At 41.0% G+C, this 14,139-nt stretch overlaps 1 protein-coding gene across 8 annotated transcripts in view; it reads right to left on the bottom strand.

The window, feature by feature from the left end:
• The window catches only part of LOC136445450 (uncharacterized), a 138,720-nt gene that overhangs the window by 27,973 nt on the left and 96,608 nt on the right, over positions 1–14,139 (bottom strand). For 7 of the 8 annotated variants that reach the window (XM_066443480.1, XM_066443487.1, XM_066443479.1 and 4 more), the window contains 2 exons: positions 13,942–14,072; positions 12,994–13,111 (listed from right to left, as the gene is read on the bottom strand). In XM_066443480.1, the coding sequence (XP_066299577.1) occupies positions 12,994–13,111; positions 13,942–14,072 (249 nt within the window). The remainder of the gene's footprint in view (positions 1–12,993; positions 13,112–13,941; positions 14,073–14,139) is intronic. The other variant, XM_066443485.1, reaches the window with a different exon arrangement.

The following is a 14,139-nucleotide window of genomic DNA, read 5'->3' as shown; positions in this document are numbered from 1 at the left end:
GGAAGCTCGCCGAATTTCAAATTCGCCCGAGCGTCGACCGTATTTTTCACTGAAAACCTGCCCCGTCACAAATTGAACAGAGCTCGGGCGACGTCCGTCGAACGCTAATAATCATAAATCCCACATAAGACGGTACCATCTATTGGACACGGACGAAGTCAGAATCAAATAGCCTGGTAACAATCTCAAATTTGGACCAACTTTACTTTCTGAGTTGTGGCAAATATGTAGGGCACAAGTGAAGTAGGTGGGTACACTGAAAATAATCACATAAAGAGGAATTTTGTTATAGACCAATCAAAATACAAGTGCAGGAGCCACAAAGTCAACAGATCAGTCGTTTAACCCCGATCCAAAAATTTTCACCAAATAGAAATCGACCGAAGCTCGGGCGAACGCCGTCCGAGCTTCGACCGACCGTTGACAAGCCTATCGACGCCCTGCCGACGCCTGGGCGTGCCTCGGCAGACAAACATAGATCTATAATGACTCAGTGGACTTTCAACTAGTCATTTTGTGGAGAAAAAACTCAGGAAGTGAAGTCAAACCTCAAAAGTCAAGCCCCAGTTCATTAATATACAAATTGAAACATCCAAACCAATACCAAAATAGAAACAAGAAGCATTGTCTTCGGTGTCAACATTTTATTTATAATTTTTTTTTTAATGAAAATTTAACTTTGTTTTGAATTGTCTTTCATTAGAAAAGTTTGGCAGCATTCTTCGACAAGTTGAAATTAGTATTAGATAATATTACAGTATCATTTATCATCTTATGTTATAAACCAAACTGTCGTTTCCTTTTATTTATAAACAAGAAGGAGTTCGGCCGAGGCCCGTCCAAGCTCCCATCAACACCTGCACAACGCTCGCCCGAAGCATGCCTCACTTTTCATGAGTCGGCCGGAACACTGACGACGGTCGTCCGATTATTGTTCAAGGCCCGTGCGAGGCTCGCACGAGGCCGAAGAGTTCGGGCGACCTCCGACCGACCAAAAATCGGGTCTAAAATCCTCGGATGCCCGCCCGAATATTGGCCGAGCGCTGGGCGTTGCTCGGGCGAGCTACGGGCAAACTGTTGACGAGCTGTGCGAGTTCAAAAATCGTCGCCGAGGCCTCGCTGAATTTAAGCGCAGCTTCCAGTGACACGCGAACGTCGGCCGAGCTCCGAAAATTCGCCCGAAGCCCGTAGAATCGACAGGACGTCGGTCGTACTTCGCCCGAAAATCGCCATTTGGAGCTCGCCGACAAGTCGGCCGAGCTAATTTCTTGATTTGTGACGGGGGCTTAAGGGCTGCGACTATTTCCAGTAGCGTGCATGGCGAGTGAGTGACTATAGCCGGAATCGAACCGGCTTCTAGTTCTAGAGGCAGGGCCGCGCGCTGACCATTTGACATGCACGCTACACAAAAGATAACAATGAAGGAAAACAACAGATTTTAAACAGTTTTGAAAAATCACTAGTTAGCTGGACCTCTATTATGTTTTATTTAGCTCCAACTTCTTCCCTCTATGTAGCTGGAGAATTCCTCAAAAAGCAGCTGTATTGTTCTGTAGTTCTGCCATTTTTCAATAGGTGTCGCTGATGCACTGAGTATCCCCTTACATAAAGCAGAAAAAAATGTATATTTCAACACAAATCACTCAACATAAATCAAAATGTGCAATCACAATGTTAGAAATAACGCATATCATTATAATATTCATTTGAAAGATTAAGGACTAAATTCGAATGAACTGGACATTATTTTCAAATTAGAACTCAAGACAGACGTTTTATTTTTATTTTTCAAGAGAGTTCAGAACTTTTGGAATGTCGAGAGGACAAGAGGAAAGTTCAAGTCCGCAATCAGGTTGTTAAATCAAGTGAACATAGCTTTAGTCGGTACGCAGCGCTATTTCATTCTTTTGCAGACTGTTCAACGACCTGCTTGTTGTTTTTATCAGTTTTAAATCGAATATTTATGTTAGTGCAAAGTGATATTGTCGTTTCATTGCAAACCGAAAAATCTAGTTAAATTTAAAGGTCAAGTTTAATTTGCATCGACATGACAAGATCAATTTGCATTGATACAAACTGTTTGTTTTGCACATGTCCTTGAAACATGTGCAAAAGTATGAAACAGGACTGTTTACCGATGAAAACTATATCTAAAGCTATACTTAGCCACGGGTGAACTTCTGCCTTCTTTATCATCGATCCAACTCGACACAGTCATCAATCTTGGGACGCTGAATCACCAAGGGTTTGACACTCAGGCTACCCGGTGGTAATTTGGCATGTCTAAAACTTCACAAGGCCTTTAGTGTAAAACTTTACAACTCCTTATTAAGGAAAGCTACCGGCATGTTTTGTTAAATGTCTACTTAAACTATCACGCAGGCAAAAAAAGGTTTTGGCATCATCACAAACAATGCTGGCACGCTCTGGTATGCGCGCCACGAATGTCAACCTATAAGCCCTAAAGCGCACATGAATCTGCTTTCATGAAAGTAAAGCTTTACGTACGTTATGCGAATGATTTGTGCTTAGAGGTCCATTTCGTCGTAGTGTAGGCTATCACAACGACAAAATATATTTAGGCATCGGACACAAAGATGGCACTTTCTGGTCTGGTTCCAAGTTTTACAATTGCTCTAGGAGGGTCTTCCTGCAAGTGCGTCATTAAAATCGGTGAAAACTGTTGCTAGAATCGCAGTGCTATGAAAGGTATTTGTCGTTATAGTAGATAAACGGTGATTTGGGGCTCGCATGGACTTCAGCTGGTAGTTAAATATTCCAGTGACCGACATTTACGAAGATCTATTGTTCTCTTTATTGTCCACACGATGATTGCGTACAGTGTTCTTCGGTGAGCTGAACCATAGAGAACCGTTATACATTTTTGGTATGCAAAGTCATCCGCATGTGGTCAAATGGTGAGGTCGGGTAGAGTTCAACGCATACAAATTCAATACTTTGAGAGCTTTGAAAGCAAGGAAGCAATGAGAAGGATTATTGAAACTACCTGTAGATCCATGGCAAATTGTTGATATCGGCAAGCAAGTAGACGAACCCAAAAGTGTGCATATTTGTTTCACGTTATAGAAAGGTGAAGACAATACGAGGGCTAGTTAGAAAGTAATGGCATAGGTATCATAGGCTCTTTTTTTTCAATTTCAAGGGTGTGGTCAACTTGAAATCAACTCAGTTGCTCATAAAGATCTTACCAGTAGATTGACCGAATTATTTTCTGACTCGCCCTCGTATCATGAATCAACCATAGGATTTTCTATTGTTCTGTGGCTTATCTGGCTATTTCTCAAAATAAAATTTGCAAGACAAATTTTCTGAGATTTGTAACGTGAGAAATCTAAAGGTAACTATGCCTTATGTAATGTCGAGAAATGGAAAAATGCCCCCAAACACGCTCTTGGTCTCACAAAACTTGCACCAACTTTCCACCCCCACACATTCAGTGACATTTCCTTTCTGGGCGCTATCTAACCATACGCTGATATCCAGCGTGGTTACCGTATATAAATTCACCTTAACGCCAAGACCGTCACTCTTACATACCTCTCACAAACATGTAAGTGACCTTTTCACACCACCTTGGCGTTTCTGACAGCGGACATAGATAGTATGTCTACATCATACATCCTGTACAATGGTAAATATTCCATACAAACTACTGCCCCATCAGTCTTTTTAGCGTCGCCGTCTACGGGCAATTTGTAACATGCACATATGAATAGCCTGACTTCATGTACTGGGCTAATTACTTGGACACCATTGACCTTATGTGGGCCGAACTTCCGCCGGCCTGACATTATAATCCATCATGTATATGTTCGCCCTTCGAACAGCTACATACTAAACAGCTACCTCTTTTGATGGCTTGTAAGTTTTTAATTAAGGGTTAATAACCCGCCCCGAGGTTTATATGGTGTCATAACGCCTGGTCAGGTGCTATAACCATCGAATAAAACCACCGAGTGAGCGAAGCGAACGAGGTGGTTTTATGAGGTGGTTATAGCACCTGACCAGGCGTTATGACACCATATAAACCGAGGAACAGGCGGGTCATTAACGTTATTATCACATAGCCTATCCAAACTGACCCATATATTTTTAATTTTCGCCGGGTAAAACCCCTCACATAGCCTATCCAAACTGACTCATATATTCTTAATTTTCGCCGGGTAAAACCCCTCACATAGCCTATCCAAACTGACCCATATATTCTTAATTTTCGCCGGGTAAAACCCCTCACATAGCCTATCCAAACTAACCCATATAATTAAGAGAGACAAATCCCTGTATAATACATAGATTCTTTATTTAGTACTATACATGTAAAATCAATCCAATGTACATACGATCTTTATATAATCCAATGTTAACAAGCAGTAACTTGTCTTATTGTTCTGGACACGTAGACTTTATATCGGGCGGTATAATTGTAAATTTCTGTTCAATTTTCACAATTCCTGACGCCCGATTGTTAAACGCTTAGTTGGCTGTGGTAAGAACAATCAAGCATGTTTACATCCCCTTTCATGATTTGCTTGTAGTTTCCCGGGATAATTTTTGCTCAAGCCGGAAAATAATCCCACAGAAGCGTACACGTATCTTGCTGAGATCCTTGTAGGTAGAAACTTGTAAGAATTTTGGCGATTTTGACCGTAATTTTTTCGATGCCAACACATCCGATTCGGTTTACGTGACATGGGTCATGGGGAGGGGGGCGTGTTTAGTGCGTGTCACGTTTGTTTTGAACACGGCGACATCAATTTGCCGGCAATACTTTTAATTTTCGCCGGGTAAAACCCCTCAGAAACGTGAACATACCTTTCTGGGGTCCCCCTGGGTAGAAACTGAGGAGGAGTTCGGCGGCTTCATGGGCGATTTTTTCACTGCCAAGATTAGCTTGGGGAAATACGTTAGCCTGGAATCCAAACCTATTTTCGCTCCCGAGTCTCCTCTCCGCAAATTTGCGCCAGTTTCTCGCCCCTGAACTCCTTCCGCATGTTCCTGGGCGTCTTCCCCAGCTTCCCATGACCCGAAAACTGACTCTAAGTCGGCGTCTGACAGTTCTTTGACGTAAAACTGTGGTACTCAGCTCCGTCGAATTCGAGCGGGTTCCAATGTCGTCTGACCTGGGCCGGTTCCACTTTGACGGTGGGGGTGTGATAAATATTACTTGTAGTCCTTACGTTTGAATTTTACTTGAATTGAATTTGTTTTCCTTTTTTCATGTATTGTCCATGTATGCTAAGGAAATGTTTGGGAATTTCAAGACATTAAAGATATTCTTAACAAGGTTAAGAAAAAGATTCATCAAAAAGATACCCCCTCTACAAAATGCAACGGTTGTGTTCTGACATGACGTCAATAAGTGGTGTGTTATGGCGTGATAACAGACCACTTATTGTGGGCAATGGAGGCTTCTGATTGGTCGACGCCATCTACCTATGTGATAATTTATATATATATATCACTGCATCGGATCCAATATTTAAGCTCGCCTTAAAGCATTTATAGGTGGGGATTTAAATGAAAATATCCATTAACGTATGCTTCACGAATGTTTAACGTGTACTGAAAGAATACATTTCGTATAGCATACATGTATATTGCTTCCTTTATTTCAACAGGAAAGTTGCATCTTTATCTTTATGCTTCGGGGTTGTTAGAGATGGTATCTCAGCCACACCATATTCACCACTCCCTGTACAGGTATACTCTTTTAAAGCAAAATCTGACAAATTAACAGTTATATTCTTTTAAAGCAAAATCTGACAAATTAGTTCAGCCTAGAATGTTTACTGACAATGTTAGTGATGACAAAGTGCTAAGCAGTACAAATGTGGCTCCGTCATGCTCCCCATGCAGTCAGAAAAACTTAGTATCAACTTATCTTCTTTATTCATTTTCTATAGCGGCTCCAACCACCATTTGTCCCTTTATTTCTCGCTGTGCATGTAGTGACATTTCCGGCTCTAAGTGTACTCAACACATTTAACATTCTAATCTAAAGGAAAGCGGGAAGGCGTGAAGAATTTCATGCCAACTGCCGGCACAACATTCAATTCTTCATCAAGAGCAAGACAGTAAATTCCGTGCGGCCTTTGTGACACGATAAAGAAATCTATTTATTGAATGCTGCCCTTCCGCTAACCTCAAGTGAAAGCCGTTGGAGATTTACGCTGTGTTCTTTTGAATGTCGAATCTTATCAATAACGCCATCTTTGAGATAGAAATATGACCTGATGTATAGCATAATAAAGTTACAAAAGTAGGCAATGGATTTTCCACGCGTCGTTTCTAATCAACATAAAAGTATCGATGAATTCGTCCCAGGGGAGAGAAGATTGCGTTCTTGTGTCATAACTCAATTAAGACTTTATGACAATGAGTTCAGACACTATGTTTTATTTCCGCCTCCGTGGTTTCGGCAGACTGACATCTATTACAAACTTCCTTTTTTTCCTTATTTTCTCTGCGAGTGAATTATGTGGCGTTTGGTGGTTATTAGTTTAAGATCTTTTTGTTTATCTTATATGGGGGCCAAGGGGATTTTGCATCAGCTCGCATAAGCGACTTCTAGTAAGGTATAATTAGGCATACTACGTAACATGCAAACCGTTATGTCAGGTATTCCACAAAAGCACTATCATAGACATGGTACCAACATAGCATAGTGAAAAGCTATTTTCCAGGATAGCTCTACCAATGGACATGGCTTGATCTGATAATATGTAATACATAGGAGAAGCATATCATGACCCTACACGGCCACGGTAATGCTATAGTAACATTTCCAAACCGGGGCCGGGTCGGGATGTTTGCAGAGACGGAAAATCAAAGTGTTTTGACGTTCTGTGTGTTTTCGATTTATATCATACTTTTCGTTCCCAAAAACTGCCCAACCGTGTGCTTAATATTCTTTACGAGACAGAACTTTCTGTTTCAAGAGATCACCCTGAAGCCTTAAGCCAGAGTTCGCTGTACTCATATAAAACCACAATAGATCAAAGATGACATGTGTCAAAGGGTTACTCTTATTATTCATCAAACAACTATGACCAAGGGCAAGGCTTTTCCGGAACATTTTCCCCAGAAGTAAAAGAGACGAATTAGGCAGCGAGGGGCAACGTTAACGAGCTGAGCAGGGCGTCACCACGACCTATGGTACGGAGAAGATCATTCGTCAAAGAATACTGCCGAAGCGAACAACTTCTATGCAAAGTACTTGGATTGTTAACTTGAACGTTCTTCTGTGTTGGTAGAAGTAGTCATTCTTGTAACGTTACTTGAAATTCGTTGCTACTTTTACTCTGGTATATATGTCAATCGTCTAATTGTAAAAATATATTCAAACTTCCGTAGCTCTACATTGAACGTATTGGGAACCATATTCTTCTTCAACAGCAAGCCCATACAATACAGAACGAGGAGGGGGGTGGGGTGGTATCGACTTCCAACAACCTTTGACCCTTTGTTGAAATCAGACGTAATGAAACTCACGTGATTAGATCAATCGGGTCAGAAACCTGAAGACTGGGGGAATAGGTTGATATCTTTTTTACATTCTTGAGTTGGAGAGCAGTCGATAATGTTTATACTAACTCAAATGAACTCTCCCGATTGCATATATAATAATCAACGTACAAAAGCTGAAAACAATTCAGACATATTTTTTCTTGCGTCTTGCATGTCTATGATCAACTACAGTGCAATTAATAAAAGGTATACTATCGTTGCTCTGAAAGGTCGACTAATCAAAAGGGTATTCCTTTTATTCGACGACATTGAAAGCTTCTTATCCTACGTAAGCCCAGTTATCGGCAAGGTTATGAAGTATCCTAGCTTCAGAGGCTGTAGGTCGGATAGTCTGTTCTATTTTTAAAATCCGTGTCTAGCCATTGATTTTCTCAATCTTTTGTATCAATCTACCAGTAACAGTCGTGAAACTTTGCTTTATTGCATAATTTCATAATGACACAGGGTAGTAGTATTTACTAATTATTGTTGACTTTGAACGTGCCGAACAATTCATCAAAGTCATAATTTTGTATGACGTCTCCAATATTTCACAATTCTGTCAAGATAATATCGAATAATGATTTATCATTTTCAATATGACCATTTGGAACTGTATAATCTAGCATACCAATTTCTCTGTCAAATCTATACTTTCATTATGGTACATATGACATTGATACGTCGTAGCCAAACCGACAGTGACCGTTGTTATATCGATCAAATGAATGCTTGCAGAGCATCACAGCTTTCAATTCTAAAAGGTTATGAATACATGTCAAAACTCCACATAAAGATAATTTTTCAAAAGAAATTCAAAGCCTGTACTTCACCCAATCATTATAGCCGGTTCAATACCTGAATTTCCAAAATATTCCATGGCCCTAATCCCTTACCGTCCTGGGCAGGAGATTTCTATCTAATGACTTTTCCACGACCGCAGAAAACCTGCTTCGATTTCTTGTCACGAGTCAGGCGGTTGAAGGGCGATGTTTGATGGGATCCGCGGGTTGTTTTGTTTGATCACATCTGACATTTGCACCCCGGATTCATCCATAAACTACAACAGCACGCTGTGGAAGAATGGCTTATAACATCGCGATAAGAATGGCTTGAAATTGATCATCCATCATGTGCGACAGGAGGCAAGTAAACACGACTTGAACCTTTTTCACTTTACAAGGAAAATCTAAGATATTCATCAAGTCTAGCAGCCAAAAGGGGAAGAAACCGTCCATAATTTACACTTAAGAAGCTTGTTGAGTCAGAAACTGGTTAAAGTGTCTAAAATGATGTACGATAGAGAATACTGGAAGCGGAACTTTGCACTTGCTTCAACTTGTTAGGGTAACTATGCATATGTACCGACGTATATGTGAATTTCTTCATGCCATAGCCCTAGCCATCACAGGTGTAAGTGATACTCTCCTTCCTAACACAGGGTTTCATCATCCGTAGACATTTGTTGTTGGAAAGTGAAAGCCAGTGGTTACTAAAGAGACTGGTACCCAAGCTATCCCTCCTTCTTCCTAGCTATCCATCTATCTCCCACGCACGAAAGACCATTCGTCGGGGACGGCTAGTCAATTCCCCAAAGACAAAACCACATTACTTTCAGGATGGAGGTTACTGCCTGTAGTGCTGCAGTACCTGTGAATACTACTAGGGGGGTGAAAATCACCTCATTAAAATACCCGCATACAATACTACATACAAATCCATCGAAAGGATGTTGAGTTATAGGCGCGAACACGTATACACAACCAAAAACAGTATCCCGGGCCCGTCTGAGGTAAAATCCTTCCCGGAGGTAACACGTTGGTAATACGTTTACTGAAAGTTGAAAACTTCAATCACCATGAACCCGTGCATCATGCTCGAAAGCTAATGAAAACAACAGTGAATCGGTGATTCATTTGTAACCTGGTATATTGTTTATCACCGCAGTACGAGCGTAAATAGCTCCTTATCTAGGCTACGAATCTATAGGTTGTCTACGGCAGAGAGATTTGCTATCACATGTTGCTCCTATATATCCAACTGCGATTTCCTCTTGAGGCTCTCTTGTACTCAGCGAGCTGAAACTGAAATCCACGTTTATCATTCGTGAGTTTTCATTGGCCAAGCTATCGATCGATTCATTACTGCTGTCCTTGAAAGAAATAATAACAAGGCTCGACTTTGGGAGACAATTAGGAACGAACCTTTTGAAGGACCAGGTTATTGAATTTCATCACAGTGGTATGTATGAATCGCGTTCGGTTTGAATTACGTCAGATAGAACATGATCAAACATGGTTCCGGTTTGAGAAAAAAATTGGAATTTTAAGGCCCAATAGACTATTGTGTGTCCCTGTGTACCTAGAAGGTGTGTTTCTGAAAGGAATACATCACAACATCGCTGCTGCTGACGGCCCTTAATCTATAACGTTGCATGAATGTCTTTCTAAATTATTCATAGCATCGCCTTGCTTCAATTTGCCGGCAGAATGTTTATTAAACCACAGTTGGCCCGTGTTTACGTTATCGTTCTGACCTTGGGTGCACGTCCGACTCTCGATCATGCTATAAATGATCCAACCCGCAGCGCGGAAAATTGGCACGATTACGGAATCTGCCCGGCCACGGACGTGACCTTGTCCGTGTATATGTACGTGGATGTTTCAAGGTTCCCTTTACTGTGGATAGACAACGCCCTTCTATTTCAAATATTACTACACGAACTCTGATCTTTAAGTAGATCAGCATTTGCATTCGTAAAGCATGCGTAAAGCAAACTTTCAAATCTGCCCGGCCACGGACGTGACCTCGCCCGTGCATACGTACTGGGATGTTTTAAGGTCCCCCTTTCTGTCTATTTCAAAGCAGCACTGTCCCCAGGAAGGGGGATCTTTAAACACACACAAAGTAAACGTAAAGCAAACTTTCAAATAACTCCGGCCACAAACGTGACCTTGTCCACGTATAGGTAGGTACGAGATCCTCTTTTCTGGGGATAAATAACGCCCTTGTCATTCTTTTTTAAACAGCACTACACGAAATTTGATCATTTGTCACACATGTAAAGCAGTCGCAAAGCATACGTGAAGCATACCTTTAAATAAGCTCGGCCGCAGAGCCGACATTGTTCGTGAATTTGTGAGATGTTTAAGGATCCCTTTTTCTGTGGAAAGACAACGCCCTTCCAACTCAAACAAAAAAAACACAGGAAATATGATCTTTAATTTCACGTAGGGCATCCGTAAAACATACTTTTAAACCAGCCCGGCCACAGCCGTAACCTTGTCTGCGTATAATCATGAGATGTTTCAAGATCCCCTTTTCTTTGGATAGACAACGCCCTTCCATTTCATACAACACTAAAGGAAATAAGATCTTTAAGAACATGCAAAGTATTCGTAAATCATACTAAATGAAACTTTTTTCATAAAACGAAACACAAACTTTACCGTGCAGTGCAGACTATTTAAAACAACAATACAGGAAATTTGATCTTAAACCATATGTCAAGACTGGGAAAAGGACGTAAATCATATCTTAATTATAAAAAGTGCTACCTGTATGCATGCTCAAGGCGTGATTAAATATTGGATTTCGTACAAAACAGACATTAAAAAAAAGTCGGTATCAAGCACGATCCTTGGAGACGTTCCACCAAAGGAATAGACAATCCAGATAAGAGGAAGTGAATCGGAATCTGATCATAAGACAGTAAGCCAATATCTTCTCGTGGGTATGTTATAAAATTTATTACCTGGGGCTGTGCTCTACACAAGGGGAATGCAAGGAGATGCCTTAATGGGGCTCATAATAAGGTATTCCGTGCCTGTAAATGGGGGTCGTAGAGGGGTTGCGTACATGAAGCTCCATACAGTTCACAAGGTTCTAGACCTCAACGTTCGGTCCCCACTCTTTGAATTGTCATCGACATCAACTCTTTCAAAAAGCTTTTAAAGCTCTAATATAAGCATTTAAAAATGCTTATATTAGAGCTTCGCACATAGATTAGCCGATGCATTTGTTTGATGCGCGTGCGTTAACACTTAGAATACAGGGAACCTTACACCAACTTGAAGGTACGTGCAGATAGTCCTGAGCATAGGTGACTCACCAATTCCCATAAAACAAAATAGGGACTTCCATTTATGAGCCCCATACATGGGATTTTCAATAAAGCCCTGATTTCTGCAAGTGGAAACTTCATTGACCAAAGTGACAAGGGGCATTGGACATCAATCCCTTATATATTGGTTTCAAATCCTAAAGCTAGAGTTCCGGAGATGTGTTTAAAATGTAGTTCACCTTGCAGTGTGAATAAATGATTGAATCATTGAATGAGTGCTCGTTAACCTTAAAGTCTCTTTTTTAGTGAAAAGTAAAATGTTATGCTACTTTGTATATGCCATGTAACAAATACATGAAATGTGATAATTAGATTTCCTCTTGTAAAAAGTTGGTTCGGGCAAGTGAAATGACCATGTACTTGCCCCATAGGGCCAGTAAATTTGTCACAACTTGTCCAATTGATCAAAAGTGTGTAATTGTTGTTGCTGTTGTTATTATTGTTGTTGTTGTGTACCAGCACTTAAACTCTAAAACAGTGTTATCAGACATATGGAGAAGTAACTTGATAGTAAGACCATAGAGAAAAGGAACTCATCTACATCAACCAATAGCAAGCTAGCTGGTCAGAGCAGCTTAGATGATTAGTAAGGCACTCTGGATTTGAATCACACTCTATCGGGGACTCCTAGGTTTGTATAGTGCACACGTTGTGCACTATATCACATATTAGACATATGGAGAAGTAACTCGGGACTTTTACCTTTGACCTTGCGGATGCTTATTCGAAATCGTGAACGACTTATACTTTGTGTTGTTCAATGCCTTACCGTCATCGCTGTCGGCTGACCGTTTACAAGCCAGGGACTTTCACCTTTGACCTTGCGGATGCTTACTCGAAATCGTGAACGACCTTATACTGAGTGTTATTCAATGCCTTACCGTCATCGCTGTCGGCTGACCGTTTACAACCAGGGATTTTCACCTTTGACCTTGCGGATGCTTACTTGAAATCGTGAACGACCTTATACTTAGTGTTGTTCAAGGCCTTACCGTCATCGCTGTCAGCTGACCGTTTACATGTCAGGGACTTTCACCTTTGACCTTGCTCATGCGTACTTCGAATCGTGAACGACCTTATTCTGCCTGTTGTTCAAGGCATCGCTGTCATAGTTCGTGGTTATAAACCTGCTGTTCGACTGATCTTGCTCACAGTCACTGACGAAAAGTAGTGGATGCTACTTGAAACGTCTGACCGTTTCCAAAATCATATCCAGTTGTTTGAGTAACTGCTTTTTTGGCGTATCGCTGTCAGCTGACCGTCAGTGACTTTCACCGTTGACCTTGCGGATGCTTACTCGAAATCGTGAACGACCTTATACTGAGTGTTGTTCAATGCCTTACCGTCATCGCTGTCAGCTGACCGTGGCCGGTACCTAGGCTCCCTGGACGGGTCGTTGGCTGGTGCCACCTCTTGGTCAGGCTGCTGTGGCCGGATGGGCGAGACAATCCTCACCACCTGCTGACAGGAATGCAGTTTACAGTCCAGTCAGGCAGAAGTTATTGACAGGATGTTCCTGTCAATAGTTATTCTACGCTATGGACAGGATGTTCCTCAGGATGTCAATAATATTTTGGCACTATTGATACAGTTATGAAAACACCTAATCTCCAAGCAGATCTATCGGTGGCAACACAGTATACTTTTTGACCCATGGACATTGCTTGTTGGAAAACCTAAATCTTTGTGCCATATCGTTTGTTACACTTTGTCACTTGAAAAGTACAAATAGCAGCATTATATCATGATGCACATCGCATACACATCCCTTAACACTAACAGTAGCTAGAATTCTGAATTTTCAAAACGTGATTCTGTCATTCTTGAACACAGGAGACACTATGATTGTCAACAGGTAGCATGTGATATTCTAGGGTAGTTGGATGGACAATGTTGACATTCATCCGTCTTCAACAGTACCACAAAATTTGCATATTTTCCGCGTTTCTTGTGAGGTCGCTTGTACGATAATCTATGCGTTTTAGATAGAAAAACAAATATATCAAGCGAAGGCTATCCGATCAAATTACATTATGCTCAGGCGACGACTATGGGGTGATATTAGGATTGTCAAACGTCACATATATAGGTCAACTTCGATCACCTGTTTACAAATCACCGTTTGAAAATCTAGATTCACCAACATTGCAGAATGTCATATAAAGTTTGTAAATGTGGCTTTTTGCAATTCAGATTGTCGCATTTATAGTTAGTGAAATCTTCTTCTTGTCCTTTGTCTCTTGAGGTTAATGAATAAGATGTTTTTTAAGTTTAAGGATGAAATGTCTTACCTGGCTATTACTTCTGCTTCTACTTCTTCGGCAGGCAAGAACTACTAGAACGATAGCCACGGGAAGGAAGACTCCACCTGCTACACCGGCAGCTAGGAGAAGCAGTTCCAGAAAATCCTCCGGAAGCTCGCCTATGTTTGGGAAATCAATATGAATATGGTATAGATTTTGAAAAAAAAATACATTTCAGTTTTCAAA

This window comes from Branchiostoma lanceolatum, chromosome 11 (assembly GCF_035083965.1).
Source record: "Branchiostoma lanceolatum isolate klBraLanc5 chromosome 11, klBraLanc5.hap2, whole genome shotgun sequence".
Taxonomy (NCBI): Eukaryota; Metazoa; Chordata; class Leptocardii; order Amphioxiformes; family Branchiostomatidae; genus Branchiostoma; species Branchiostoma lanceolatum.
This window is presented reverse-complemented; position numbering and strand designations above follow the sequence as displayed.